Source organism: Labrus bergylta, chromosome 4 (assembly GCF_963930695.1).
Source record: "Labrus bergylta chromosome 4, fLabBer1.1, whole genome shotgun sequence".
NCBI lineage: Eukaryota > Metazoa > Chordata > Actinopteri > Labriformes > Labridae > Labrus > Labrus bergylta.
Genome location: NC_089198.1, coordinates 5,482,228 through 5,508,191, shown reverse-complemented (window position 1 = coordinate 5,508,191; position 25,964 = coordinate 5,482,228). Strand labels below are relative to the sequence as shown.

General features: G+C 42.0%; 1 protein-coding gene across 4 annotated transcripts in view; it reads left to right on the top strand.

The window, feature by feature from the left end:
* The first annotated feature begins 840 nt into the window (after positions 1–840).
* Positions 841–25,964, top strand: part of zmynd11 (zinc finger, MYND-type containing 11) — a 32,996-nt gene continuing 7,872 nt past the window's right edge. For 2 of the 4 annotated variants that reach the window (XM_020657672.3, XM_065954483.1), the window contains exons 1-12: positions 841–1,029; positions 6,430–6,565; positions 10,983–11,142; positions 13,080–13,103; positions 17,467–17,628; positions 19,310–19,387; positions 20,845–20,937; positions 21,656–21,743; positions 22,410–22,465; positions 22,566–22,643; positions 23,880–23,998; positions 24,131–24,500. In XM_020657672.3, the coding sequence (XP_020513328.2) occupies positions 6,435–6,565; positions 10,983–11,142; positions 13,080–13,103; positions 17,467–17,628; positions 19,310–19,387; positions 20,845–20,937; positions 21,656–21,743; positions 22,410–22,465; positions 22,566–22,643; positions 23,880–23,998; positions 24,131–24,500 (1,359 nt within the window). In that variant the 5' untranslated portion in view covers positions 841–1,029; positions 6,430–6,434. The remainder of the gene's footprint in view (positions 1,030–6,429; positions 6,566–10,982; positions 11,143–13,079; positions 13,104–17,466; positions 17,629–19,309; positions 19,388–20,844; positions 20,938–21,655; positions 21,744–22,409; positions 22,466–22,565; positions 22,644–23,879; positions 23,999–24,130; positions 24,501–25,964) is intronic. The other 2 variants (XM_065954485.1, XM_065954484.1) reach the window with 2 other exon arrangements.

Below are 25,964 nucleotides of genomic sequence, written 5' to 3'. Positions count from 1 at the left end.
GCATTTCTCCCAACATTTATTTATTCATTCATTCATTTATTTATTTATTCATTCATTCATTTAGTTATTTATTTATTTATTATTCATTCATTTATTAATTTAGTTAGTTATTTATTCATTTAGTTAGTTAGTTAGTTAGTTGGTTAGTTATTTTTCATTCATTTATTTATTTATTCATTTTTTATTTTTATTTATTTAATCATTTATTTATGTATTTAGTTAGTTAGTTATTCATTTATTTATTCATTTATTGATGTATTTAGTTATTTGTTTATTTATTCATTATGTATTTAGCAAGTTAGTTATTTATTTAGTTAGTTAGTTAGTTAGTTATTAATTTATTTATGTATTTAGTTAGTTAGTTAGTTATTTATTTATTTATTTATGTATTTATTTATTCATTTATTTATGTATTTAGCTAGTTAGTTAGTTAGTTAGTTATTTTTTATTCATTTATTCATTTTTATTTTGTTTATTTATTCATTTATTTATGTATTTAGTTAGTTAGTTAGTTATTCATTTATTTATGTATTTAGTTAGTTAGTTAGTTAGTTATTTTTTTATTCATTTATTTATTTTTTATTTTTTTATTCATTTGTTTATTTTTTTATTCATTTAGTTATTTACTTATGTATTTAGTTAGTTAGTTAGTTATACTTTAGTCATTTTTTGTCCCTCATATGCATGATGATCAGTGTCGGGTGTCTCAGGTTTAAGGTGCAGTTCGTCGATTCGACCACTAGAGGTCTCCCTCCTCTTCGCTATCTGTGCTGTTAGCGCCGTCTGTCTGTGTTTACCTCCCAGCTCAGCTCTGCTGTACTGTAGCCAGCTGGACACACACTCACACACACACACACACACTCACACACACACATTCACACACACACACACACACACACACACACACACACACACCACCACCATCCACAGACTCAACTAGCCCGAAAAAATACCGATGTAAGCTGCCTGCCCTTCAATCCTTCGTGGATTCCCCCGCGTCGCTGTGTGTTAGAGACACCTGAACAAAAGGTGAGTTTCATTTTTACTCCCCGCTAAGTGACAACACCGCCTCTTGCTAACTAGCAGCTAGCTTTAGCATTAGCTTCTATCCCGTGATGGAGGATTGTCAACATGGCGCCCTCCAAAACAAACGAGTGCTAAGTTAGCTAACCTGCGTTTCGCCTCTTCGTGACGACAAAGGCAGCGAGCACTTACGTGTCCTGAAAACCTCCACAGTCCTGCTGCTGTGACGGTTAAACCCGAACATGTCGGCTGCTTTACGGACAGATAACGAGGTTAGCTTCACCTAGCACCCCGCTGCTAACCACATCAACTCTCAACGCAGGTCCGCTCGGCCGCTTAACCCTGAATGTGTTTTCGTGTCCAAGCCCCGCGAAAGCGTCAATAAGACCGTAGACGGTGTTTTAAATCACGGTTTGTGTTGCCTTGACAACGGTTGGTGTGGCGGTTAGCTGGCACGCTAGTCCGGTAAGCTAAGTTCTGCTCCTTGAACGGCCTACCCTCTTTGTTGCTCTGTGCTTCAGGTGTGTAGTTTGTGTAGTTTGTGTTTTAATTATGAGTTTTATTATTGGGTATGTCATGACAGCACCGTAGACCTATGTCCTCTGTCCTCTGTCCTGGGACGGCCCGTTTTTGTTCACCTGGTTGCTATCAGAGGGCTCATGCTGTAATCAGTGACAGAGTGTTATTGTTGTTTTTAATTAAAAACACAACTGTCAGTGTCATTTAGTTTACTTGTGAGTGTCTTATATGTTACAGAAGAGGCTCCCTGAAGCCTCGTTGTTGTCACTGTGTGTGAGCCTCAAACAGGGTTGCCAGGTCTGTTTGACACAATCAGCACAATGGTCGATCAAAAGCAGCCCAACAGATAGATTAAGGTTTACTTATATTTCTGTTTTTACCCTCTGTAATCATGCAACACACACACACACACACACACACAGGCTGAAGCACACACACAGGCTGAAGCACACACACATTCACAAACAGGATCCTAATGGACATGCACTAATGGACGGGGCTGCCCACAGCGGGCGCTCCTGAGGGGGTTTGGTGCCTTGCTCAGGCACCTCTCCAGCTACCAGACCAACTTCCATATTTGGTCCGCACCGGGACTTGAACCGGCGACCCTCCGGTTCCCAACCCGAGTCCCTACAGAGTCGGGCCACATCATATACGTATCACCGTTAAAGTTAAGTTGGATTGCTATAATTGTCAAATGCATTACAGTATTTACAAAATAACCTCATTAATGGTCATTATACTAACACTGAAAGCACTTTTCCCTACGCGGTTGTTTTATCTAGTATCAAAATTCCTTAAAGAGTCCATATTCTGCCCTTTTTGGGGTTCATATATTTAATCTATGTTCCTACTTTTGTACGTTCACAATAGATAAAGTTTTAAAAAAGTGTCTGTTTTCATGAACTGCTCCTCCTTGCTCCCTCTACGCTCTGAGTCCGTCAGCTGCACTCTGTTGAGCCCACACTGTTAGACCCCACGTGGGCCAAGCCTGCTCTGATTGGTCTGCCGATCCGCTCTGTCGTTATTGGTCAGTTGCTCAGCACGCGTCTTGGAAATTTCAACATGAGCTGCAGGGCTTGCCACAACGAGCCAATGGGCTTAGATCAGTGATCTCACACTGACAATGACGCCGCACTGACACATTTTTATCGAGGGGGGCTAGAACCGAGCGTTACATGCAGCTAATGCTACAGCTAACAGGAGGACGTAGGAGAAGCCGCGTTTCCGCAGACTTTGAATTTTTGCACATAGATGTGCCTAAACATGCACAGGGCACTTGGAAAACACACTAAAGAGCATATAAAACCAGAAAAAGCAGAATATGGGACCTTTAAATTATTAAATGGGCTAAAACTCAAAAATAAAGTATAGCTCTGCCTTCGTGAATGTGTACCAGAATGATTCACTGAACCACAATAAACCTGTTGCCTGGTCCCTGCAGCCAGGCGCAAGGTGAGCCGGCGCCGGTGGCAAAGACAGCACGTGCAGTGTGTGTGTGTGCCTGCACAGCGAAACTGAGTGTGTGGCGATTGTGTCTGTCGCCCTTTTTTGAGGGAATTTCAGGACTGCACAGAAAAAGAGATTTGCCGTCATTAACCCTGTGAATTCACATTGCTTTGCAGCGCTGTAGCAGTGGGAGCTCCACATGCACACACACAACGCTGCTCTGCCCGGCTGGCTTCCCCCGATCCCACCTCACCCCTGTAACGCCTCTCTGCCGATCACTTCGTCCCTCCCATTACATCTCCACAACATTCATATTGAAGGCGAATCGTCACAGGGACTTCAATATTGCGTCTTAAAGCTGCTTCTGAACAGGGCTTGTGTGTGCATGTGTATTTGGCTGTGTGACATATTCCATGCGTACCTGGTAATCTGCTTATTTGTTTTTTTTGTGCCGTGACAGTATTTTATTTATGATGTGAATTTTTATTATTAATTTACTTTTAAAAAAATCAGTCCACCCTACCTGCTGTCAAAAAGCTTATACACAGCAAAACCTATAAAATAGCCCAATTCCACGGGAGAAATGCAGACCTGGCAACCCTGGCCTCAAATCCCTCTCAACCTGTTTTGACTGCCTTCTAATTGGCCTCCTGTCTCGTACATCTTGCCTAATTGATTGGGGAGCACTTTGGCGTACAGTACCAGGGTCTTGTCATCGTGTACTGTGAGCTCTCTGGAGACTTGAGGTCCAGGCTGACAGCAATGTGCCAGAGGTGGTTGTGTTGTATACATGCCAGCACAGCAGATGCATGTGGAGGAGGGAGAGCCGGAGTGGCCGGAGTGGTGTCCCATGACTGCTTTGCTGTCATGGGACAGGTGGCCCTTCTTAACACCTGCTGCATGTGACAGAGAGAAGGGATTTCAGTTCCTCAATGTCATCTTGCTGCTCCTATTGGCTTTTTAACTTTCCGCTGTATTAGGATACTATGAAGTCTGAATAAGCACCTTAATTCATTTTCCGGGTTTGTTTCCAACACGCTTCTCACAGAGAGTGTGAACATTTCTTCACATTTCTCGTCGTGCAAGTCACATAACTATCATTTGTTAGATCGCTGTCTTTTTTTTAAGTGTATCTTCTTCCTGGTGGAAGGGTTGTCTGAAATTACATGATAAACAAGTTGAGCCAAAGCAAGCAGCAGTTGCCATTTAATGCCTTTCCAGCGATTTTCAAAATGAAAAAGTACTGGCTTGACTGCATTATTCAGATTTTTGTTTGTTGGTTTTAATCACCAGCTCAGTTTGTTTTTGGAGAAGAGACCTCAGAGCTCTGATCAGGAAGTTTGTGCAGTGGAGGAATCCTTACCCAAAAGCCTACCTGATGCCAGAACTTAACTCTAGATTGACTGATTTCTAGGGTCCAGTTAGCCTCAAGTAATCATTGCATTAGGAAAAATAATGCAACTTGTGCTTTTTGATACCGCTTAATATTTCTAAAGTATTTCTATTAAAAGTTATTTGAGTGTGATTTAACTTTCTGCGGACTGCAATGTCGTATTCAATGTGGCTGGATTTCTGGATAGAGTGTATTTACTCAAGCTCAGGATTGAAAACTAAATCCCAGATGGTTTAGTGTCAAGGATTTGGCGCTCTCGCCGCTGTGGCCTGGGTTCGATTCCCGGTCAGTGATTGTGCTTTGGGGACAGTAGCTCAGTCTGCAGAGACTTGCGTTTGGAACCAACTGTTCAAGTCCCGGTGCGGACCAAATCTGGAAATTGGTATGGTAGCTGGAGAGGTGTTAGTTCACTTCCTGAGTACTGCTTAGCAAGGCACCAAATCCCCCCCACCAGCTCCGGAGGGCTCGCTGTGTGCAGCCCCCTCACTCTGACATCTCTCCATTAGTGCATGTTCATCGGATTTTGTGCATGTGTGTGTATTTCAGCCCATGTGTGTGTATTTCAGCCCATGTGTGTGTATTTCAGCCCATGTGTGTGTAGCATGCTCAACAACAAAGTGTAAAACTGAATGTCCCCTCACAGGATAAATAAATATTATCTTCTTTTTCGTGAATAAATAAAGAACGCTGGAGGAGATGATTGTGTCACTCCAGCCATTACCAGAATATGAACCACAACATTTTCAGCCAGTATCTTTTTGCCTGTGTTTTTGCAATTTACCACATCTGCTGATGTGTTGATTTTGGCATCACTTGTATGTCTTTATTTTTGGGTGATGTACCCCTGGGATAACACATATTTTCACATTCATACACGCTTAATTTAATGCCAAACCACAGTTCATGCCGCCAAGAGAGAAGTGTGAAGATGAACATCTGTCACAGCCTCGTCCTCTGCCACAAAGAGCAGCGAAGCAAAGCATTTTCCTCCATATTAAAAAGCTTAGAGCATTATTATAGTTAGCTTTTGGCTGCGATTTATGAAAGTGACATCTCCAGTTTCACGGATGGTTAAGAGGAAGAACGCATAAAATTGGATTTGGGTAGATATTTGAGGAAGGACAGGCCTGTGCAGCGCTGTAAAGAGGCAAACTGGTACTTAAAAACCTTTGAAGGTCTCTGAGAGTTCTGCATGTCAAATTCCCTCTGACATTTCCCAGTATTTCTTTTGATCTCAACACGGCATGGGAGAGAAATGGTCTGATCTCCTAATGGCAACATGATGTGAATATTTCTCCACTTATATGTAATCATTGATTTTCAGGCAACAACAGGCTTTCATTGGTAATAAATAGTACCTGATAGGAAAGAGGCTGCCGGCACATTTTAAACAATCCTGGACAGATTCTCCTGTTTGCACAGACTTACAACGAATCAACATCCAAAAGTCCTAAAGACAACTTCCTCCCTCACACCCTCGCTTATGGCTGAAAGTGGATATTTTATGAAGGAGAGGAGAATTTTCCAGAGAGGTAATTCTTTAAAGAGAGTCACATGTGGTTGTTACGGTTCTGCCAAGTCTTTGTGTTCACTTCCCTTCCTGCTGAACGCTGCATGCTCTCATCCTGGCCAAAGAAATTGGATCTAAAATGTTGGCGACCCTGCACAACTTCGACCTGGGGTTACCTGCCGTCTATATCGACACTTCAGCAGCTGTTCTCACCAAGGGGTCTGGTTCTGTTCGGTTTTGGTGTGATACACATTTATTGGCATTTCCACTCTCAAATGTTGGAAATGGTACCAAAATAATACTTTTGTTACCCTTCTATTTATTGGCCAAGCGTACTGATCCGTACTTAAAGTGTGACGCACACTGCAGTCCGCTGATTGGTCGCCATCCGGCTTACATCCATCCCTAGCAAGTTAGCTGTTTTTTGTTTTTTTAGCCTTTTCTCTGTATTTTGTGATGACAACACATGTACAGTATAACCAGAGGTATTTTTTTTTTAATTTTCTGATTTATATGTTTCCTTTGTTTCCCACAGTTGTGATGAATAAAGAAATAATGTCACGTGTGGTGAAGAAGAGGCTGGCAGACCCTAAGGTGGTCCAGTATGTGTGGGCCGCCATTGAGGTTATTCGCAACCAGAAACAAATTGCAAACATGGACAGGATCTCCAAGTAAGTTCGCCAAAAGATGAAACAGATTGATGAAGGGAATCTTTCATGTTGTGTCTTTATGTTCACGTTATGGTCCTACTTTTAAGTTTAAAGGAAACATTAGAGGATTTAGTTCATCCAATTTACCAAAAAAACATGTAGAAAAGCTCTGAAATTGAACTGCTGTGAATTGAAAATATACTTAACATCCCCAAAAATGGTCGGGCCCTAGTTTTAAGTTTTGAAAGCACTGCAAAGGGAAATTTAACCAGGTCAAAGGTCGTGTTAATGTCTTGAAAAAAGGCCATGGTAACCCTTTTTAAAAATAAAAAGAACACAGTCTTTACTTCATAAAGAAACAGACAACATAAAGACAAGTGCGTGTGGGCTGATGTGTCTTTTACTTCTTTGGTTTATTTCTTTAGCATTCATTTCCTTCCTGTAGTCAGACACTATTAATAACAATCTTTGACTGTCAGAGACAAAAATAAGAACATATTTTGATCCGGCTTAATTGCCCTGAAAGATTACGTTGCAGTTTCTCGTTTTGCAGCTGCCAACTGGAGAAAGTGACTCTTATTGTTTGGCTTAGTGCACGATGTGTGTGTAATGGTGCAAGCTGCAAAGGCAAGGTGTTTGTGCTGCACACTGTTTGCACTCCATATCACACCAGACAGCGATCAATAGTGAGGTTGACAGCTACTGGAGTTCAGACATTCTCCAACTGCTGTTCGCTTATTGCTATTCATGCAATGAAGTCAGCCAGCTTAAAATCCCCCCCCCCCCTTAGATATAGACTCTACAGCAGGTTGTGTTCATGATGCTTAAAGGAGATCTATTCTACTCATCCATATTTAAATACAGACACAATGTACGATGTTGGACATCCGTACTCAACCTCTGCAAAGTTTTTTTAAACACAAGATACACAGTTGTTGGTTTAATCTCCGGACGTGGTTTCCTGCTGCTCTGAACGAGACTTTATGAGAACTTAGCGAGACTTGGTCAGAACCTGAAGTCAGATTCTTCTGACGCATCAGAGCAAAGCATGCAGCAAAGTTGTAGGACACGCCCACCCTGGCAGCTCTTTTAAGGAAATGCTCCAACCCAGAAGCTTATTTAAATGTCCCTGCGACTGCAAACAGAGCTGGCCAATCGGAGGAAAGTGGGCACGTGGGGAGGTGGGCCTTAAAGAGACAGTAGCTGAAATGAAGCGTTTCAGGCAGAGGCTGAAATGAGGGTTTTTACTGACGGCAGTAACAGATAAATAAGAAGATTTTGAGCTACACATTTTACAACATAGCTCCATAGGTATCCCAGGCGGACATAACTAATGGTGACAGTGATGATAATATATCTCCTAACATCAATATTTTATAATTTTATTTAAAATTGTGCAATGACATGCAGCAAGAAAAAAGACCAGCATGCACATTTTCATGATCACAACGTTCTGAACAAATTGTCCTCATCAGGTGACAGTTTTATGAAAAGAGGGGGGCCTTACTCTGTAGGTACTGTATTTGTTTACCAGCATGGTGATGAAGCACTATGAAAGCAGAAGACATCAAACCCCCTCAAGGTGAAAAGCATCTTTAAAAATGCACCATTCGTATAAAACAGCAGGAAATATGCAAAGTAAAAATATACATAGAGTATTGACGTATATCTATTGATTTTCTATTGATATGATTACACAAATGAACATCAAAGACAGATCTCATATTTTTGTTATTCGTTCTTTAATTTTAAGTACATATGTCCTTTTTTGCTTCTCCTTTTATTGTTTATTTTTAAATTCCCGTTGACCTACGAGACGTGCGTTTTATCAACCTGTCACACACGACAGCCCTCCTTGATCAGTCCATCCTTTCATCCAGCACACGCTAAATGAAACACTTAACACGTCTCGTACGGCAAGTTGGCCGAGCACCTTGGAGCTGGCTGCCTGCCAAAATGAATACCGGGCGGGCGAGAGGCGGTTGTCATGGCAACAGCAAGCAGCAGCAGCGGCGGTGGCATGCATGCATGCATACCAGCAAAGGAAAGCCTCCAGCTACCCACCTTCACGCCTCCCCCTGCTCCAACCTGACTGTAGTTTAATTTCACCGAGCGGGAAGAATAATTAACCGCCCATCCCTCATTTTGAAGGAAATGTGCTCTCCTTTAACGGCAGAATAACAGCCAATGCATCAACCTGCTTCAACTCAATGAATCAAATCATTAATCAATGTTTACTGCTTTTAAAAAAAAAAAATCTGGTGTCAGTTGAAACAAATGAGACTCTGAGGTTTTCCTTTTTCCCGATGATAATTTAAATAAAAATGTTACAGTCTAAGGCCGTGCTTGACTTCTTTTTTCAACTGCCAGCGCCTTTTTTACATACAAGCCTATGGAAAAAGGAAAAAGGATGACGCCTTTTTAAAAAGCGCTGCGCCTGACGCCTTTTTCAGTTAAATTATTTCAACTTTTCAGAAAAGCGCTGGGTGACGTCAAGCGCCTTTCTGACAGCTGACCATTCAGGACGAGTAGTAACCTACGTCCCTAGTTACCTGTGCCCAACAACGGCAAACTTCCACCTGATATGTGTGCATTGCGTGTCCGCTCCGGTCCGTTATGGGACCGTGCGTCCTCATCTGTCAACACCCACCTGCTGCGTTCTCAGTCTGCAGCACGGAGAGCACAGCTGGACAGCTGAAGTATGAAGACAAAGGAAATTCTGTGGTAATTTAACAGATTCACTCGCGACAGCACAAGATAATACGATGTTCATGGTATAAAACTCAATAAAAAGCTTATAAACACATAAACAAACACACAAACGGTCGTTTTTCTGAACCGTCAAAACGGAGGGTGTTACTCTGAAAATAAACCGGATGTTTTAATGTTGTATCGGTGTCTGACTTCCCGTCCCGCTTGTTCTTTTTTGTGCTAAATTGATGTTTTGTGCTCCGGCCGGCTGCGGCGCGGTTGCCCTGCAGGCTAGATCCTGTTGTTAAGGTTACAGAACACTCGCGCAAAAGCGCTCAAAAGGCGCTGAAAGCAGCGTTTTTTTCTGAAAAAAGAAGTCAAGTGTGAACACGGCCTAATGAGGAAAAAATTACACAAAGACACCAATAACACCTGATACCTTACATACTCCAAAATAGAAGCATAAAACAAAGGTCAGACCAGAATACCATGTTATATAGACTAGTGGTTCTCATGACACCACGATAAGACTTCAGCCTGGCTCACGCTGCAGGAGTTTAAAAATCCTTCCAGATTTTGAGTTCAAGTAGCATCACACACATCCACAGAATCTAACAGATATCCTTCTCCTTAACCTCAAACATTACTCACACTACAAGATGTGAAAATCTTGGCACAGCACACGCTACAAAATTCTATTTAGATTATCGTGCCCAACGGAGGAACGCACCACCTCACCTGACCTCACATAAACAATGAAGCCGGCTGTTAAATTTCTGAATCTGATGCTCAGTGCAGAGGGGAGAAAACATCAAAATAACTAGTTTTGGGTAAAGAAATGTCTGGGGAGATGCAGACAATATGGCTTGTCTGTTCTTTAGTAAGAGCTGGAGGTCAGATTTGAACTCTCAGATGCATTACAGTTGTCCGGTGCACCTGTGCAGGTTGCGTCTTGCCGCAGGTCGCCGATACAGTCCTCGCGGTTATTGTAGCCACACACGACTTCCTCCGGACCCTCTCATGACATAATCAACAAGGTTTTAAATTCTAAATATCAAACATGTTTGATATAAATCGGGGTGTCCCTGACGATCTCCGAACAGTTATAAGATAATCTTGGCTGATGATTGGTTCCGAGCAGCCTTGGGTTTTGTCAATTGTCAGGAAGAAAGAATTGGACCTCACAGCTGCCCGATTATCCTGCAGTGTGAGCCAGGCTTTAGAAGGAGGACATACTGGCTGCTGCATTGTTGTCAGAGAAGCCAGCACTTCAACATAGCATGTTTCCTTAATGTCTGATCAGATAGTAAGCTCACTTTATCATTTCAGTCAGTAGATATCTTACAGATTGCAAAACAGAAGAACTCTTCATTTTCATTAAATCTGTCTCTCACAAGCTGGAATATGATCCCAGTCAGAGTGACAGAAAGACAGAAATGTGTCACGTTTTGTTTATTGAGTAACAGATCACATCCGCCCCCTGACTCTTTCTATGTTGCTTGTAAGGTACTGATGTAAATAGTCGACAAAGAGATGGAAGTGTAAGCTTTTATCACAGGGAAGAATATGACTCTATTTTGTTTAGTTTGGTAAAGAAAGGAGTTTACAAACATTACTTCATGTGGACTGTTTTTTAGGTAAATTCAGCACAAATCCAAACAGAAGCTTTCTAAGTTCTGTAGATGGAGATTTTAAGAAAGCTGCCGTTGAACTTTGCTCACTTCCTGCTTCACTTCCACCCGCACAGGTACCTGAGCCGTGTGTTTAGCATGCACCCTAAAGAGACCGCCAGACAGCTGAGCTTGGCCGTGAAGGACGGCCTGGTGGTGGAGACCCTGACTGTGGGCTGCAAGGGCTCCAAGGCCGGCATCGAGCAGGAGGGATACTGGCTGCCTGGGGAAGAGATGGTGAGCCCAAAGACAATGACAGTTCTTAAAACACATTTATTTCCACATTCTGTTTCACTGGTCTTAGGCCTCGTCCCTTTTTACTCGCCAGGTGTCTCTTCAGGTGTTACAATAATCCTGTTGGCACATCTATGTTAACATTGTAAGCAACATTTTTTAAACAAGCTTAACATTGAACTAAATGTGTTTGAACATTAACTCCAAAACTTTAGCTCACGTCTGCTTCTATCAGCCAACATGACAACTTTATATTTTGTCTCCCCACTGATTGGATTTAGATGCATGATTTAATTTTAACATGCACGTGCAAAAAAAAGACAATATCGTTCTTTAAAATATTAATAATAACAATAATTTATTTATGTAGCATCTTTAAACAAAGTACAAAGTAAACATTAACAATCTTTATTTTCGTCCTTATTCATTGGATTTTCAGCCTACACATAAAAAAAAGACTGAATGATGTACAAAACACAAAATAGAAAACCTTCTGTTTTCTCCGCACTCGTCCCCTGAATCTATCCCAACACTCTGATCCTACCCACAGTCCCACCTCGACACTTTCATGCTGTTCACAGCTGACAAGAATTCTTATAAAAATTTCTATAAAGAGGCCCTGGATAGCCTAGCGGTAATACCGCGCCCCACATGTACGGGGGCTGTAGTCCTTGTTGAAGCTGCCTGTGAAAAGGTTTATGTGGGTTTGAATCCTCGGCCCGTTGCTGCATGTCGTTCCCCTCCTCTCTCCTCACAACATTTCCTGTCTCCCTTCAGCTCTTCTATCCAATAAAAGGCAAAAACATGAAAAAAACAAAGAAAAAAAAGGCAATTAAAAGAATACTCAAAGTTGTCGGGAAGGCAGCTAAATGACGCCCTTACAACCTTTTGTAGATAAAGACAGTCATGTTCCTGAAGTCGCAGTTAAAAAAAAACAGTAAGGAATGAAATTGCCTGATACTGCGCCAATAAAGACCAAATCAAAATGAGAGTAAATTAATTAATCCTTTTATGAGCAAATGTAATAATGCCTATCTGAAAATCTCATGCGGTGATGAAGTTATTACCGAAGGAGCTCCACACAGATTATAAGATAAAGCCCCCCCCCCCTCCATCTGTCAAGTCGCTCACAGTGTGAAAACAGCGTTAGAAGAGTCAGAGCACGTCGCAGACACCACATGGAGCACATATTACTGATGATGAACAAGTGGTGGAGGCAAACAGCAGAGGTGGTGATACCTTTGAGGACGTCAGTGATTCATTCTTCTTCTGTTGTCTTTGTTATGCAACTGTCTGCTTTGCAACGTTGAGACATTAATGTTTATTTCATTTGTTTCATTTTTCTTTAATTTCCCATGTTAGTCGTGAGGAAATATGATGCGCAGTGCAGCGATGCCTCGCTTGTTTCTGTTACAGCCGCCCTGCACGCACTGGAGTGTGTAATTTCAGTGTCTGCCACACCTGGGGAGAATCCTCATGTCTCTTCCTGTTTGCTATGCAAAGTGCACTTAATGGATTACTGTGCAAGTGGCATTTACATGTATCTGGTGGCTGCTTTAATCCCAGTGTGCTCTTTTTATGCCAGGGTTGTAGCACCCTCACAGTATCTGTTATGTCTTCTGAAACTAGCAGATCATGATCAGTGCACTGCGAGCTGGAAATATCACGCATGCTAAAATAAAATAACGTTTGACACAAGGGAAGCTAAGCCTGAACTGTATCAACCTGCACACACTCAAAGTTACAATCACAGACAGTGGGGGAAAACCATGCTTCACTGGGGAATGTAAATGATGGGGGGGTTTCTCCAGTTTGTGGGATTGAAAAGAAAAAAAGATTTCTGTTGATGTCTGAAGACTTGTTGTCCAGCGGAGCTCAGGTCGTTTTTTTAAGCAGCAGGACTTTTAAAACACTACTCTCTGAATCACTTGCAATCACAGGATCCGAAAGCCGAAGGAAGCAAGGTAAGGGCTGCATCGTTATCTTTACAAATTCAGGGTTTGCTCCTTCATGTGATCACTTCATCCACCTCCCCCCTCCCACTCCCCCAACCTCAACTAACATCATTCTGTGAGAAATCGGACGAGCCACAGCGCAGTGCAGCCGGGGATTTGAGTGAATCTTTTTAATGCAGGTTGCAGAGAAACTAAACAGCACACAGTAAATTCTGGTTTGTGCAAAAGATGAAGGCCATTAAAGCCTTCAGTGATTCAGTCAATGTACTGCGTGTGATTTGAGTGTACTTTTCACACAATGGGAAGACTGAAAACATCTGATTTGTACTTTGGAAATTGCCCCACATGCTGGCATATAGTCCAGTCTGAAACTCACTACCAGAAGCTACTTTGCTGTCATTCAGTTATACTGCAAAAACAAAAGAAGCTTCATGAAAGTCCATTGCAGCGCTGTGGCTATGTGGCCACATTTCTTGCAGAATTGATCAGTGATCTTGATGAAAATATGTTGCTCGCTACTCATCTACAGATTTGCCGTTGCTTGATCTTTTTAAAAAACACAAACACTCACTTGGTGCAGCTCAAAGAGTAAATATCTGCTTTTACTGTAATAAGAATTTGTTTATAAATGGAAGATGACAAGCAATGCTAGCATAGCCGCAGGTTGGTAGCAAGCATCTGTGCGTTTGTAGTATTTTGGCCTTGGTAGTTGTAGTTCTCCTCGGGGGGGGGGTGTGTGTTCTGATGTGGTCTTAACTTCTGTCCGGCATGTTCCTTTTTCTACTCCATTGGAATAAATGAAAAAGGGTGTAGTTTGATATAGTGATGGAGAAGGGGGGGGGGTGTTGGTTGATGTTTATGTGGGTTTGATGCTAGTTAACAAACTGATCAGCTCTCTTTCAGTTTAGTAGGAGCTCGGAGGACAGTTTAAATTTGAGAATCGCAGTAGGTAGATGGAGACACAGCATCTCCGCAGGTGCCTGGATTCAATTCAGCTGGCATGTGCCCTGTCCTTGTTTTGACCTCTGATTATTGACAAACCAATGGCTGTGTGTACGAAGTGGATGAAGCTGCTATGTTTCAAAGTACAGCCAATAAGGTAGAGATGTTTTTTTCTTTTTTAGCAATTACAATATTCAAGCTCTCTCATTACCTTATAAACAAGTAATCGATGTCACACAAGTTATATTTTTTTCTACCGTAAAAATGCTCTGGACATGGACCTCCTGAACCATATGTCATGTACACAAGCATAAACTGTCCCCAACACGGCCCACTTCTCAGCAGCTGCTTAGAAGTGTTTCATGATGCAGGGTTGGAAATTCACACCCGCCATCCACCAAATGCAGGCGTTGTTTTAGTGCAGTGTGGGTGAATTTTGTCAAACTACCGGCCACAGTGTCGGGTAAATAAAAAGTAAACGCTACAGAGTGAGCATTTAAAATGATGACATAAAAGACAAATTGATTTCTTAAAGGGTAATGTGTGACCTCACAGCGGCTTCGTCCACTCTACATCCCGCCTGCTCCTCAAACAGATCAACAAGTCAAAAGTCTTGATAAGTTTGAAATGCGCTGCCTCATGTCAGATTGGATTAAATCCAGGTAACTCTTTTTTTTTATCTGCGAACTTAAAGGGTTAATGTCCTTTTAGGAAAAGATAGAAAACAATGTTGGATGCATTGTTGATTGTTTGACATTCTGGTGGTTGACTTAATTCAATCTGTGCACTTGTGATGCATGATAACAAACATGATATGATGTGTTGGTGATGCACTTTGATCGTAGCGACTTGTGCGTCGTGAAAAGAGCACGAAGACACATGATTTCATTAAATTGACTAACACATGACTTTCAATGAATCTTCCTTCCTTTCGAGCATCGTTTCGTCCTCCATTCATTGGATGCTGTACCATCATCTGGATAGACAGTGATCTCTGATCAACATGTTTTAATCAAAGGTTTAGTCATTTTTAAGGTATCTTCTGAATGTGATGGATCAAAGTCACATTGGTGCACAATCCAATAATCAAACATGTCGGCCTCTATATCAGTAATCAGTGATTTCTCCCTCCAGAATCAGTTTCTAGTCTTAAAGAGGACATATTATTCCACCTTCTCCACCTTTTCAAACATTCCCCTGTGGTCTAAATGAAACATCTGTGCTGTGCTTTGGTCAAAATATAACATGAATCAAGCACCAGAGGAGGTTTGTGACCCTGTATAAACCAGCTCTCTCAGAACGCTCCCTTTTGGTGTGTGTGTCTCTTTAAATGTAATGAGCCCCCCTGAGTTTTCCCAGTAGACATCACTCCTCTGTAGAGAGAATAAAAATGGCGGCCCTGTGCAAAAGTTTAGTTCTAGGCTTGGGGTGGAGTCCATGGGTGGAGATACCAGGGGAGGATTTTTATTTTTTATTGACCAGAATCCCACTGTGACATCACAAGGAGCATTTTCCTCTGTGTTGTAAGACTTAAGCAGACCACAAACAAAGGACTGGATGGGTTTATTTCACATTTTGTGGGTCTGTAGACACTCAGGTTACCCAAATATATGTTCAAAAACACTGTACAAGTGGATTTTTTCATAATATGTCTCCTTTAAATACCCCGTAATGGTCCAGCTCTAAATTTCACTTTTTGTTTCTTTAGCCTTGCTAGCACTCAAACATGAAGCTGCTGTTGTTATTCCTGTCATTGGATCTCACTTTGCTGAAAGCACAGACCCCGTGTCCTTGTCTCAGGGAGCTGCAGCCTTCTGAAGTCGGCCACTTGTCTTTCATCAGACGCTCCAACAATAGTGAAGAGTGTGTTGACATTCGACAACTCAAGGACCATTTTTATTTTGTCAAGTGTTTGTGTTGGGGAAGAGTACTTCAGAAGTCCTTCGAGGAATCTGTGGATGGATTTAAGAGAATAGTCACTTCTAGCTCATGTGGTCATATTTAAACAAACTTATTATGAGTTCTGCCTCCCAACACAGGAACCTTCACCGCGGATTAGGAACCTTAATGGGAACTTAGTGAACTTGTGCTGCAGAGAGAAGAGTCAAAATCAGATCCAGGGATGTTATTTCAGCCTTCAAAATGTTCCACGCTCTAAAAGGAGTTTTTATTTTTTATCACAGGAAGTCTTAGCACTCACGTCGTGACATTTCTGAATCCATGTGACTGAGACTGATTCAAACAAGAGAGCTTCAGATGAAGGGAACTACAAGCGTTCTGATCTTTTATGGGTTCATCCAAAAGACGAAATCCGGCAGGACTTCAAGACGCTGTTTGAAATTACATGATGTCACATCATCTGACAATGTTGATTAATTGCCACATCCAGGAATGTCATTAAAAAAGTCAGCTTATGACAGAAGTGTAAATTGCCTTATCTTTGAGGGTCTTCATCTGCAGTGGAAACCCAAATGAAACCAGGATGAGGCAAATTTTTAGGCCCTTTGTCGTTTTTTCTGAGTGCCAGCGTCTTTTTTCAATTGTTTTGAATGAGTAACAGCAGCAGTCTTTTTTTGTTCAACCCCTAAGCGTCCGACTAAGACACTCCAATCCATGTTGTTTTACATCTACATGTGTTTTTTAAGACAAAAAAACCTTTTAAAGACCTACGCATGAAGACTTGTCAGGGTCATTCCCTCAAGCTTATTCTTCCAGGATAGAAAACACAAATCTCTCCTCAAGAAAGTTCTCCACTTTATTACGACCGCTAAGCTGAGAGTGTGATGTGCTTCCCCTCACTTTAAGCCCCGCACATGAACACAGTCACGACTCTCCCTCTCTCCCCTATAGAGTCGCTCCAGACTGTGAGTGGGAGGAGTTGGACTCTTGACAGGTTGATGAGTAGTTAGGCGTTCAGACTTCCCGTCGCTGTGCCCTTGACTTGAACCCCTGAATGAGAATGAGTGTAGGGACAGGATTACTACAGCGTGAGTGAGTGCTAGAAAGAAAGCGTTGATCAAATGATGTGCAAATCATTTATTTATAATCACTCTTCACAGAATGATTGCAGGATATAATTGTATTACTATGATTGACATTTCATTGATAAGCTAGAGCTGGACAATGCTTTCATCTTGACAGCAATATGAAGTATGATGCCTCAGGTTGGACACCAGGATTTGTCATATCGGCCCACTTGGGAAAAAGAGGAAGTACATATTTTTAAATATTTACATCTGATGCTCTTGTGTATCTAGCTCGATCTTACGCATGTTCTTTAAACTCTTTTTCTTCTTGTTAAATCAGAGATCTGGTTTTACACCAGTATGGAAGATGAAGACAGTTTTATTGTGTCCTCCCCTGCTCTGATTGGCGGGTTGGAGAGGGGGGGGGTCATCCAAACTTGTGTTCTGCTGTGTCTTTCCTGCAGGAGTGGGAGGCGGAGAGTCACGACTGGTACTGCTTCGAGTGCCACCTACCGGGTGACGTCCTCACGTGTGACAACTGCTTCCGGGTTTACCACCTCAAGTGTCTGACGGAGGATTTCAAGCCCAGAGACGGAGGATCCCACTGGCAGTGTGTGGTCTGCAGGGTAGGTGGTCAAACCCAGTGTGTGTGTGTGTTTACTCGTCGTCTCATTTGTTGTGACTAATGAGCTCGTTCTAGAAAGGAAAGACATATTTTTCCTGAAGTCATTCCAGGATTAAGAATTGGTTTTAAGGCGGGGTGAATGTTAATTGGGATTTCCACGTTCAGCTCAGTTGTTGAATCCCACATCCCATGTACAAAGGCCTTGGAAACGTTGGCCCCAGGTTTGACTCCTGAACACGACCTTATACCACATGTTGTCCCCCAGTCTCTCAGTCCCCTTTTTCCTCATAGTCTCTGTCCTCTAAATAAGGGCATGACAATCTTAAAAAACAAGTAAATTGGGATTGTTAAGCATTAACATGCAGCGTGTTGGTGGACAAGTTTTGTTGATGGTTTCACAAGCTGGTGTTTTATAAAAAAGTAGTGATTCTTAAGCTACAGTCCAGTATTAAGATTTGAAAATAAACGTCCCTCTGCAAACCATGATCATCTTTCATTTATCCACACACTTCAGCAAAAAGAAATAAGTTGAGTATCGCACGTGGGGTTGCTGCTAATTCCCCAGTATGCTCCATTAGTTCTTCCACCGGGGATGAGTATGCCTAGTAGAGGTAGGAAAAAAAATCGATCGAGATTCTTATCTTCTGAGATTTTAAATAGATTCATAACTTCCAAAAATCATTTTCTTTGGCTTATCAGTCACTCCCTGCTAACTGCTAATGCTAGCTCTTTAACTCAGTAGAACGCCAAATGGAGCCGCAAGAAATTCAGCCAGTCTCACTGATGTCTGGAGTAGATCCTGAAGTTTTTACTAATTCAAAAATAGACTTTGAATCATGAATCCAGAATCATTTTGAATCAAAAAATAGTCTGAATCAAATTGTGACCCCAAGAATCAAAATTGAATTGTGAGACATCCAAAGATTCCCAGCCCTAATGCCAAGGCACCCACCTATGCCTGTGACCCGGCTTGGCATGCATGCGACCCCCATGCCTCTCCCTTCGGGTGGTGGGCCTAGAGGGCGTTCTTCCGGGCGAGGTGGCTGGCTCCCATTTTTACAGCTTCGTAAGGTTTTTAGTCTGGTCCCTCCCCCAGGACCACTTTGCCTTGGGAGACCCTACCAGGGGCTAGTGCCCCCGACAGCACAGCTACCAGGGTTCCCCAGGACACTCAAACCCCTCCACCACGTTAAAGTAGAGATTCTTGGAGGAGTTAATTCTGTAATTCACAAATATAATATAGTTTCTGTAACAAACCCAGTACTAGTTTCTAGTAGTGGCTCCTCGTTCTGGAAATATAAACAGATGTTTAGTTTGTTACAGTAGCGGTTAGGCTCTGATGAATGGATGTGGATGAACTCAGAGGTCTGTAAAGAATATGACAACAGTACACACTCCAACTTGTTACTCTAGGCTAACATTTTGTAACTTCTCAGATATCACGTAAACTTATTTGATGCTTTTAGAAAACTTCTGCTTGTTGTTCAGTGTGTCTAAATGTTTCCCTCTTTATTATCTGTAGTTCTCTTTAGTCTTTTATTTATGTTCACTCTCATATTTATTATTATAACTGTGCCTGTGTGATGAAACATTTGGGTCAAAGCCGACCCTGCTGTGATTCTAAACTCTCCCTTTTGTTTTTCCCTTCTTCTTCTGCGTGCTCTCTTTTTCTTCTCCTGCAGGGAAGTAAAAAGAAGAACCTGAACAAACAGGAGATGAGTAAATATCTGCGCTTCATCGTGCAGCGTATGAAGGAGAGGGTGAGAACCAGCATGAATCTTTATTTCTCCTTTTCCTTGTCGTTAACTGCCTTCAACTCATCAAACCTAAAAAAAAAAAAAAAAAGTGGCTTTTGGATTGTGTCTTAAAGTTACTGAGCTCTTTCCGCAAAGCTGAACTGTTCCAGAAAAGAAACCTGACCCCGTTATAAGACTTCAGGTGTTGTCCAGGCCTGTGCTAAAAAAAATCAATACAGCCGCAAAGCTGAGGACAGTTTATTAAAGACACATTGCCCATGATGCAGTTCCCAAAAAAGCCAATAGGGGACAGTAGAAGCACAACTTCGTGATACAAGGCACGGTCCAAATCAAAACAAACAAGCATGGATCAGTGAGCCAAACTGAAAGCAAACATGGGAACATTTCTTATGTTTATAAACACCAGGAAGTCATGAGTTAGACATGAGTCATGCAGTAACAAGGTAACAAACAGCAGCAACACGACAACAAGCAAATAGCAGCTAGGCTCGCTACACAGGGTCAGTGTGTGCTGCCCAGAATGCAACTTTCCAGTTAAAAAAAAAAAAAAAGATTTTTCATCTGCATATGAAATGTTTTTGCTGTTTTTTGGGAGTTGTGAGTTTGTTTGCTGTTTTCTGCTGGTGTCAGGGGTTAGAGAAGGGCTAGTTATAAACACATCAGGTAGGCGCAGGTCAATACAGAAACAGCAGAGAGAAGAATCAGAATCAGATTTATTGACCAGGTATGCTTACACACACAAGGAATTTAACTTTGGTGAACTGTGCTCTCTTATGTACAGGTACAACATTAAATATCAACAATAAACATAATAAGAAAAGATATGGAAACACACTCAAAGTCCATTAAAATGAATCACAACGTCTCGAGTCGACCAGCGGCCGCCCCCCAGGTGACAATCGGGTGGGGGGAGGACCTCGAGTCGAGATGCTAACTTTTTTGTTTATTTGGATCCTTGTTAGCCTCTACTGGAGTAGCAACTACTCTTCCTGTGGTCCACTCATCCAAAAGTCAAATTAAAATCCACACAGATTACATGATTAAAAAATCAGAGGTAGAACAGAAAGAGACAAAAATCGAAGAAGACCCAGCTGAACCTAAACTAAATCATGAAGGTAATCTCTCAGGTGCCCACGTTTTATCCATCACTGAATCTGTGTTGTTTTAAATAAGTCCTCTACTGTAACCCTCACTCCTCTCCTCCCATTGCACCGCCCGTCCTCCCTCTCCTCTCTCCGTTACACCTCTGTCTTCTTGCTATTCCCTCCATCCCGTCTTTTTAATCCCCCCCTCGCTCTCTGACCAAGACTCCGTAAAGCTGGTGTTAAATCTCATTACTCCATCTCTCTCGTTCTCCATCTTTCCACCGCTTCCTGTCAGATCTCATCATTTGTCCTCCTTACCTCCTGACCCCCCCCCCCCCCCCGGTATTAAATCATTATCCCTCTTCTACATTGCAGGCAGTGGACCTGAACAAGAAAGGCAAAGATACTAAACACCCAATGTACAAACGTCTGATCCACACTGCACTGGACGTCTCCAACATCCAGGAGGTAACCATCGAGCCCAGCGGCACTCTGGGAAACCTGCATTTTATTTTACCTCCATATACCCCTTTTTATTTCATGTTTTTTCTTAAGTTTAAGCTCTAAAGTGTATATAAATCTTCACACCTTTTTTGCCTGTAGTTACATTTTGGGGAAATTTTCACTTTTAGACAAAACTAGAAAAACTCCATGGCACTCTCTTTAAGCCGTTACTGCGCGATCACACTCAGGCAAAGTTGTCCCAGCACTGTGCTGAAGCACGATTGAGTTTTGTGTTAAAGTACGTGTGGTTTGAGAGAGGTCAGGCAGGACTCTGCTGAGCTGTGGTCAGCGGTGCATCACACCAGAACTCTGCCAGAGACACTGGAGCACAGCCCAGACCTCTGCGTGTGTGCGTGTGTGCGTGCGTGCGTGTGTGTTAGTGTTAGTGTTAGTGTTAGTGTTAGTGTTAATAAGTACACTGCCCTGTCCTGGACCTCTCTCATGTCGGTCACCCCACACACACACGAGCCCAGCATGTGAATAAACCTCTTTGTGCTCCCCCTCTCACTTTCTGACAAACTTTTTCTCAGATTTTTTTTCTGTCTTTAAAATAAAATAAAATCCAGTCACAGACTATCAGCATGAGCCTTTCAGGAATCACTTTGTATAATCTTAAATGAATAATAATAATAATAATAATGCTTTGGCAAACTGTCTCCCTCGCTCTCTCCGTCTCTCTCAGAATCTGTCTGAAGGAAAATATAAAAGCTTCGAGGAGTTCAAAGCAGACGCTCAGCTCATTGTTCACAACACGGCCATCTTATATGGAGGTAGGTCAAAGTTGTGTGTTTCCTTTTTGCTCTGCTTGAAAGAGAGGGTCGACATGTTTGATACTCATCCAAAACATGTTTTATTTTTATTTTTATTATGATTATTTATTATTTTTATTTTTTTATACAAACAGCTTTGTATCAAGTCTTAAACACCTCAAAATAAAATATTCAATGAAACCTGATATATTAAACAATACATGAACAAGATAAAATCCTGATCTCGCTCCAGCTATCTGTACTTTGATCGTCGTTGCTTTGGATAAATTTCACTGAGAGCCTAAAAATGATTTATTCATTTGAATATTTTCATTTTTATTCCTCGTTTGTAAAGTCTTTTTTGTGGAAACCTGATATATTAAACTGTATATTACTGATATATTACTGTTAATATTATCGGACCCAAAAGAAAATATGTTTTAATTTAAAAAAATTCTCTGTTTCCTGCATTTGAAGTCTTTAAAGGAGCAGTATGTAACTCTGACCCCTAGTGTTTGAAATGAGTACTGCAGTCCAAATGCAAAACCTTAAAGGGCTGTCTCCCCCCGCCCCCTCCTCTCTGGAGTCGATGCTCATACAGGTTGCCATGTGGTGGACACTGAAGCTTCAGTGTTTAGCCAGCTCTGCATCACTCTGTAATGTCATGATCGTTGTTGTTTGTTGCAGTTCAAAGCGACCAGGCGGAGATCGCACGGTTGCTCTTCAGCGACACAGTCCATGAGGTATCTCTCTTTTTTTATTAACTTCTTCATTGTGTCGTTTTGTTTCACATACAGATCTTTAGTTTCTTCCTCTCTCTCTTCTCTGTTGTCTCTCCTCCAGTTGAACGAGCTGCTGCTGTGTAAGAACTGTTTCTACCTGTCCAACGCCCGGCCAGACAACTGGTTCTGTTACCCGTGTGTGAGTACAACCAGCTGAAAACCAAACACGTTGATCTCTCCTCTTATTCTGCGCTGACAGCCGAAGAATCCTGTTGATTCTTTGTTTATTAGTAAACCTCTCTCTCTTACATGTCCGCACCAAAGTGACAGCTGACTTGTTTTTTTCTGGCATGGCTCTTTCCTGTCTTGTGTATTTTGCACAATCCGACATCACTACAAAACAAACGAGCCCAGGGAATCTGCTGCTGACATTTAAAAGGTCTAAAAGAACTGATTTGAGGGGGGATGTGCAGACTTCTAATATGTTACAGTGCTAGAGAGAATAACCACATACAGTGTAATGCAGATCATCTTAGTAAAGCTGTGGCTTATTTAATTTATTTAAAATGTATTTAACCGGGAGAGACCTCGTTGAGATGAAGAATCTCAACAGTGTCCTGGTCGAGACACATTAAACCAGTTACAGACACAGATCAACATGTCCCGAGACACAGAGCAGAAAAGTCTTCAGTCAAAGCATCTACAACCTGATGCATGATCCTCTAATGTCTTTAATCGACTGAAAGGTCGAGAGAGAGAGACCAGCTCCCACAGACGCACATCATCCTGCAGCATAATTTAAAGCTGCAGGACCTGAAACTAATTATCCTCAAATTAAGATGCACTCTGAGGACAGATAGAAAGAATACCTTTTATGACTGGATCAGCGTAGACTGAAGCTTCTGCACTTTTTACACGAGTAACATTACACACAAATATGAGGGAAGCAGGTTCGGTATAGCCTTTTAATGCCCCATGTATGGAGGCTGTAGTCCTCCAAGCGGGCGGTTTAGGATTGGCTCCTTTCCTGCAGGTTGTTTCCCCACTCGTCCTGATCTCCTACTCTGTCCACTGTCCTCTCTCTCCAAAAAAAGCCCCCAAAATAAATCTTTAAATAAGGGTGTGCCAACGATTTTGTCTATTAAGAGACAATGCAGGCCAGCCGACTCGATCATACAGAGAACTAAGATGAGACCTCAACACTCTGTAGTATACAGTATCCAAAGATTTCTGCATTAAAAAGATGCATGTACATTTAAAACATCACTTTAATCAGAGGCATCAAAGTAGTAACAGCCAAAACTTCCACTTTTTGTACGATAAGGTCGACTTAGAAAACGACTGCATTAAGATGGAAAAGTAACTTGATGCTGCTTTAACAGTGATCCAGATTTCCGCTGGCTCACGTCGTGTGTTTGTCTAATTTTTCCGGCAGAGCCCGAGCCACGACCTGGTGTGGGCCAAGATGAAAGGTTTCGGTTACTGGCCGGCCAAAGTCCTTCAGAGGGACGACAACCAGGTGGACGTACGCTTCTTTGGACACCAGCACCAGAGGTGAGCATGGCTGGAAGACATCTTTATTGATCTGACAGGTGTACACATTTATGTTTATAAGTCACCTCTGGTTTTAGGTTAAAACAGGAAGAAGCAGATTAAATCCGGAGCACTTTCTCTTGTCTTTTCCAGAGCGTGGATCCCCGCAGACAACATCCAGGACATCAAGGTGAGCGTCCAGCAGCTGCAGGTGAAGCGCAGCAGCGGCTGGAAGAAGGCGTGCGAGGAGCTGGAGATGTACCAGCGCTTCCTGAGGGAGGGCCGCTTCTGGAAAACAAAGATGGAGGAGAGCAGCATGCCACACCCGCACCACCTGCAGAACCAGCAGAGTCAGAGTCAGAGTCAGAGTCAGAGTCAGAGTCAGAGTCAGAGCCAGAGCCAGAGCCAGCGGCCACAGCAGCAGCAGCAGCAGGAGGGCGGCGGCGGGAGGACGGACAGGCTGGAGAGGACAGACGAAGCCGAGTCGAGCATCTCCTCCACCAGCAACGAGCAGGTCCGACATGTAAGTGGACTCTCCCAAAGGAACCAAAGTTTGAAGGTGCTTGATGATAGAGCGACACAAAATCATCAAACAGTCAGTGAACAACAATTACTTTAAAACAACTGAGAGTCTGTCGAGAGAAATGCAGCTTGTGGCGACCTCTGGTGGCCAAACTGCACATTGCTGGTACAACGTGGTGCACCTTCAATCACGCTTTCATTAAACTAAAACAAAACCCTCAGGTGTAGCATCACTTACAGAATGTACATTACTTAAACGTAGTCCAGACTTTAGAGGCTATACACACAGGATGCTTTAAGGAAAGAGTTTCACAATAAGAGAGAATAATAATATTTTCACTTTTATTGCAGGCTGAAATATCCAGACAAATTTGCGTGCTGTTCATTAAAAAGATATGGTGAATTCACAATAGCAGACCAGCTTACACCCGGGTAGAAGTGGAGTGGTCTCTGGAGCGGTTAAAGTAGAAAGGAAAGAGTGGAGAACGCCGGCGTCCCACACAAGTGAGCCTCTAACCGCTTCAGAGAAAAATTTGCAGTTTGAGTTGACACATGCTGCTCCTCCTTCAGGAGTTTTTCAGGAGTTCTCTGCAAGTGTGAACGCCCTAACAAGAACACGAGCGGACCGTTTCTGTTAACCCTCATGCATCATTATGGACATTTTTGTCCATTTGGACAAATGTTACATCTTCAACTGTCCATCATTTTGTCTGTTACTGCATATGGCACACATTTTTGTAAGAAAGACTCTCTTGACACATTTGGAATGCACATATTATTTTTTTAATAGATCAATAGAAAACTGTGAAACATTTTTACTACCCTCTTAAGTCACTATGGACAAAAATGTCCACTTCCAAAAAACTGCTATAAAAATAAAACAGATTGATATTTTTTCTACTTTCTTCTGCATAAATCTCTTAAACAACTCCAGCCCTGCTCAAAACTATCAAATATTGAATAATTATCAGGAATTTAACCCTTTAAATGCCAGTTTGATTACATGATTCTGGCATTTAAAGGGTTAAATTCCTGATAATTATTCAATATTTGGTAGTTTTGAGCACGGCTGGAGTTGTTTAAGAGATGTATGCAGAAAAAAATATCAATCTGTTCTATTTTTATAGCAGTGATTTGGAAGTGGACATTTTTGTCCTTAGTGACTTAAGAGGGTAGTAAATTAAACTGATGCCTGAGGGTTAACAGCATTTAGATCAAAAAGAAACATGGTCGTTTTCTCCCTTCTTTATACTCCTCACAGTTTATCACAGAGGAGGAAAAGCTTTTGCAACCGTTAAAAAAATTAACATTTGTTCTCTTAATGATTTACTGAAATGCTCTGAAGGAATTCCCCTGCTACGCTTTGTTTCTCCGTCTACATCAGAACTAGGAGAGACCGAGACTCTTCACCAGGTCGAGGGAAAAATCAAAGAAGTTGATTGATTAAAAATATTTTGTTCTTTCT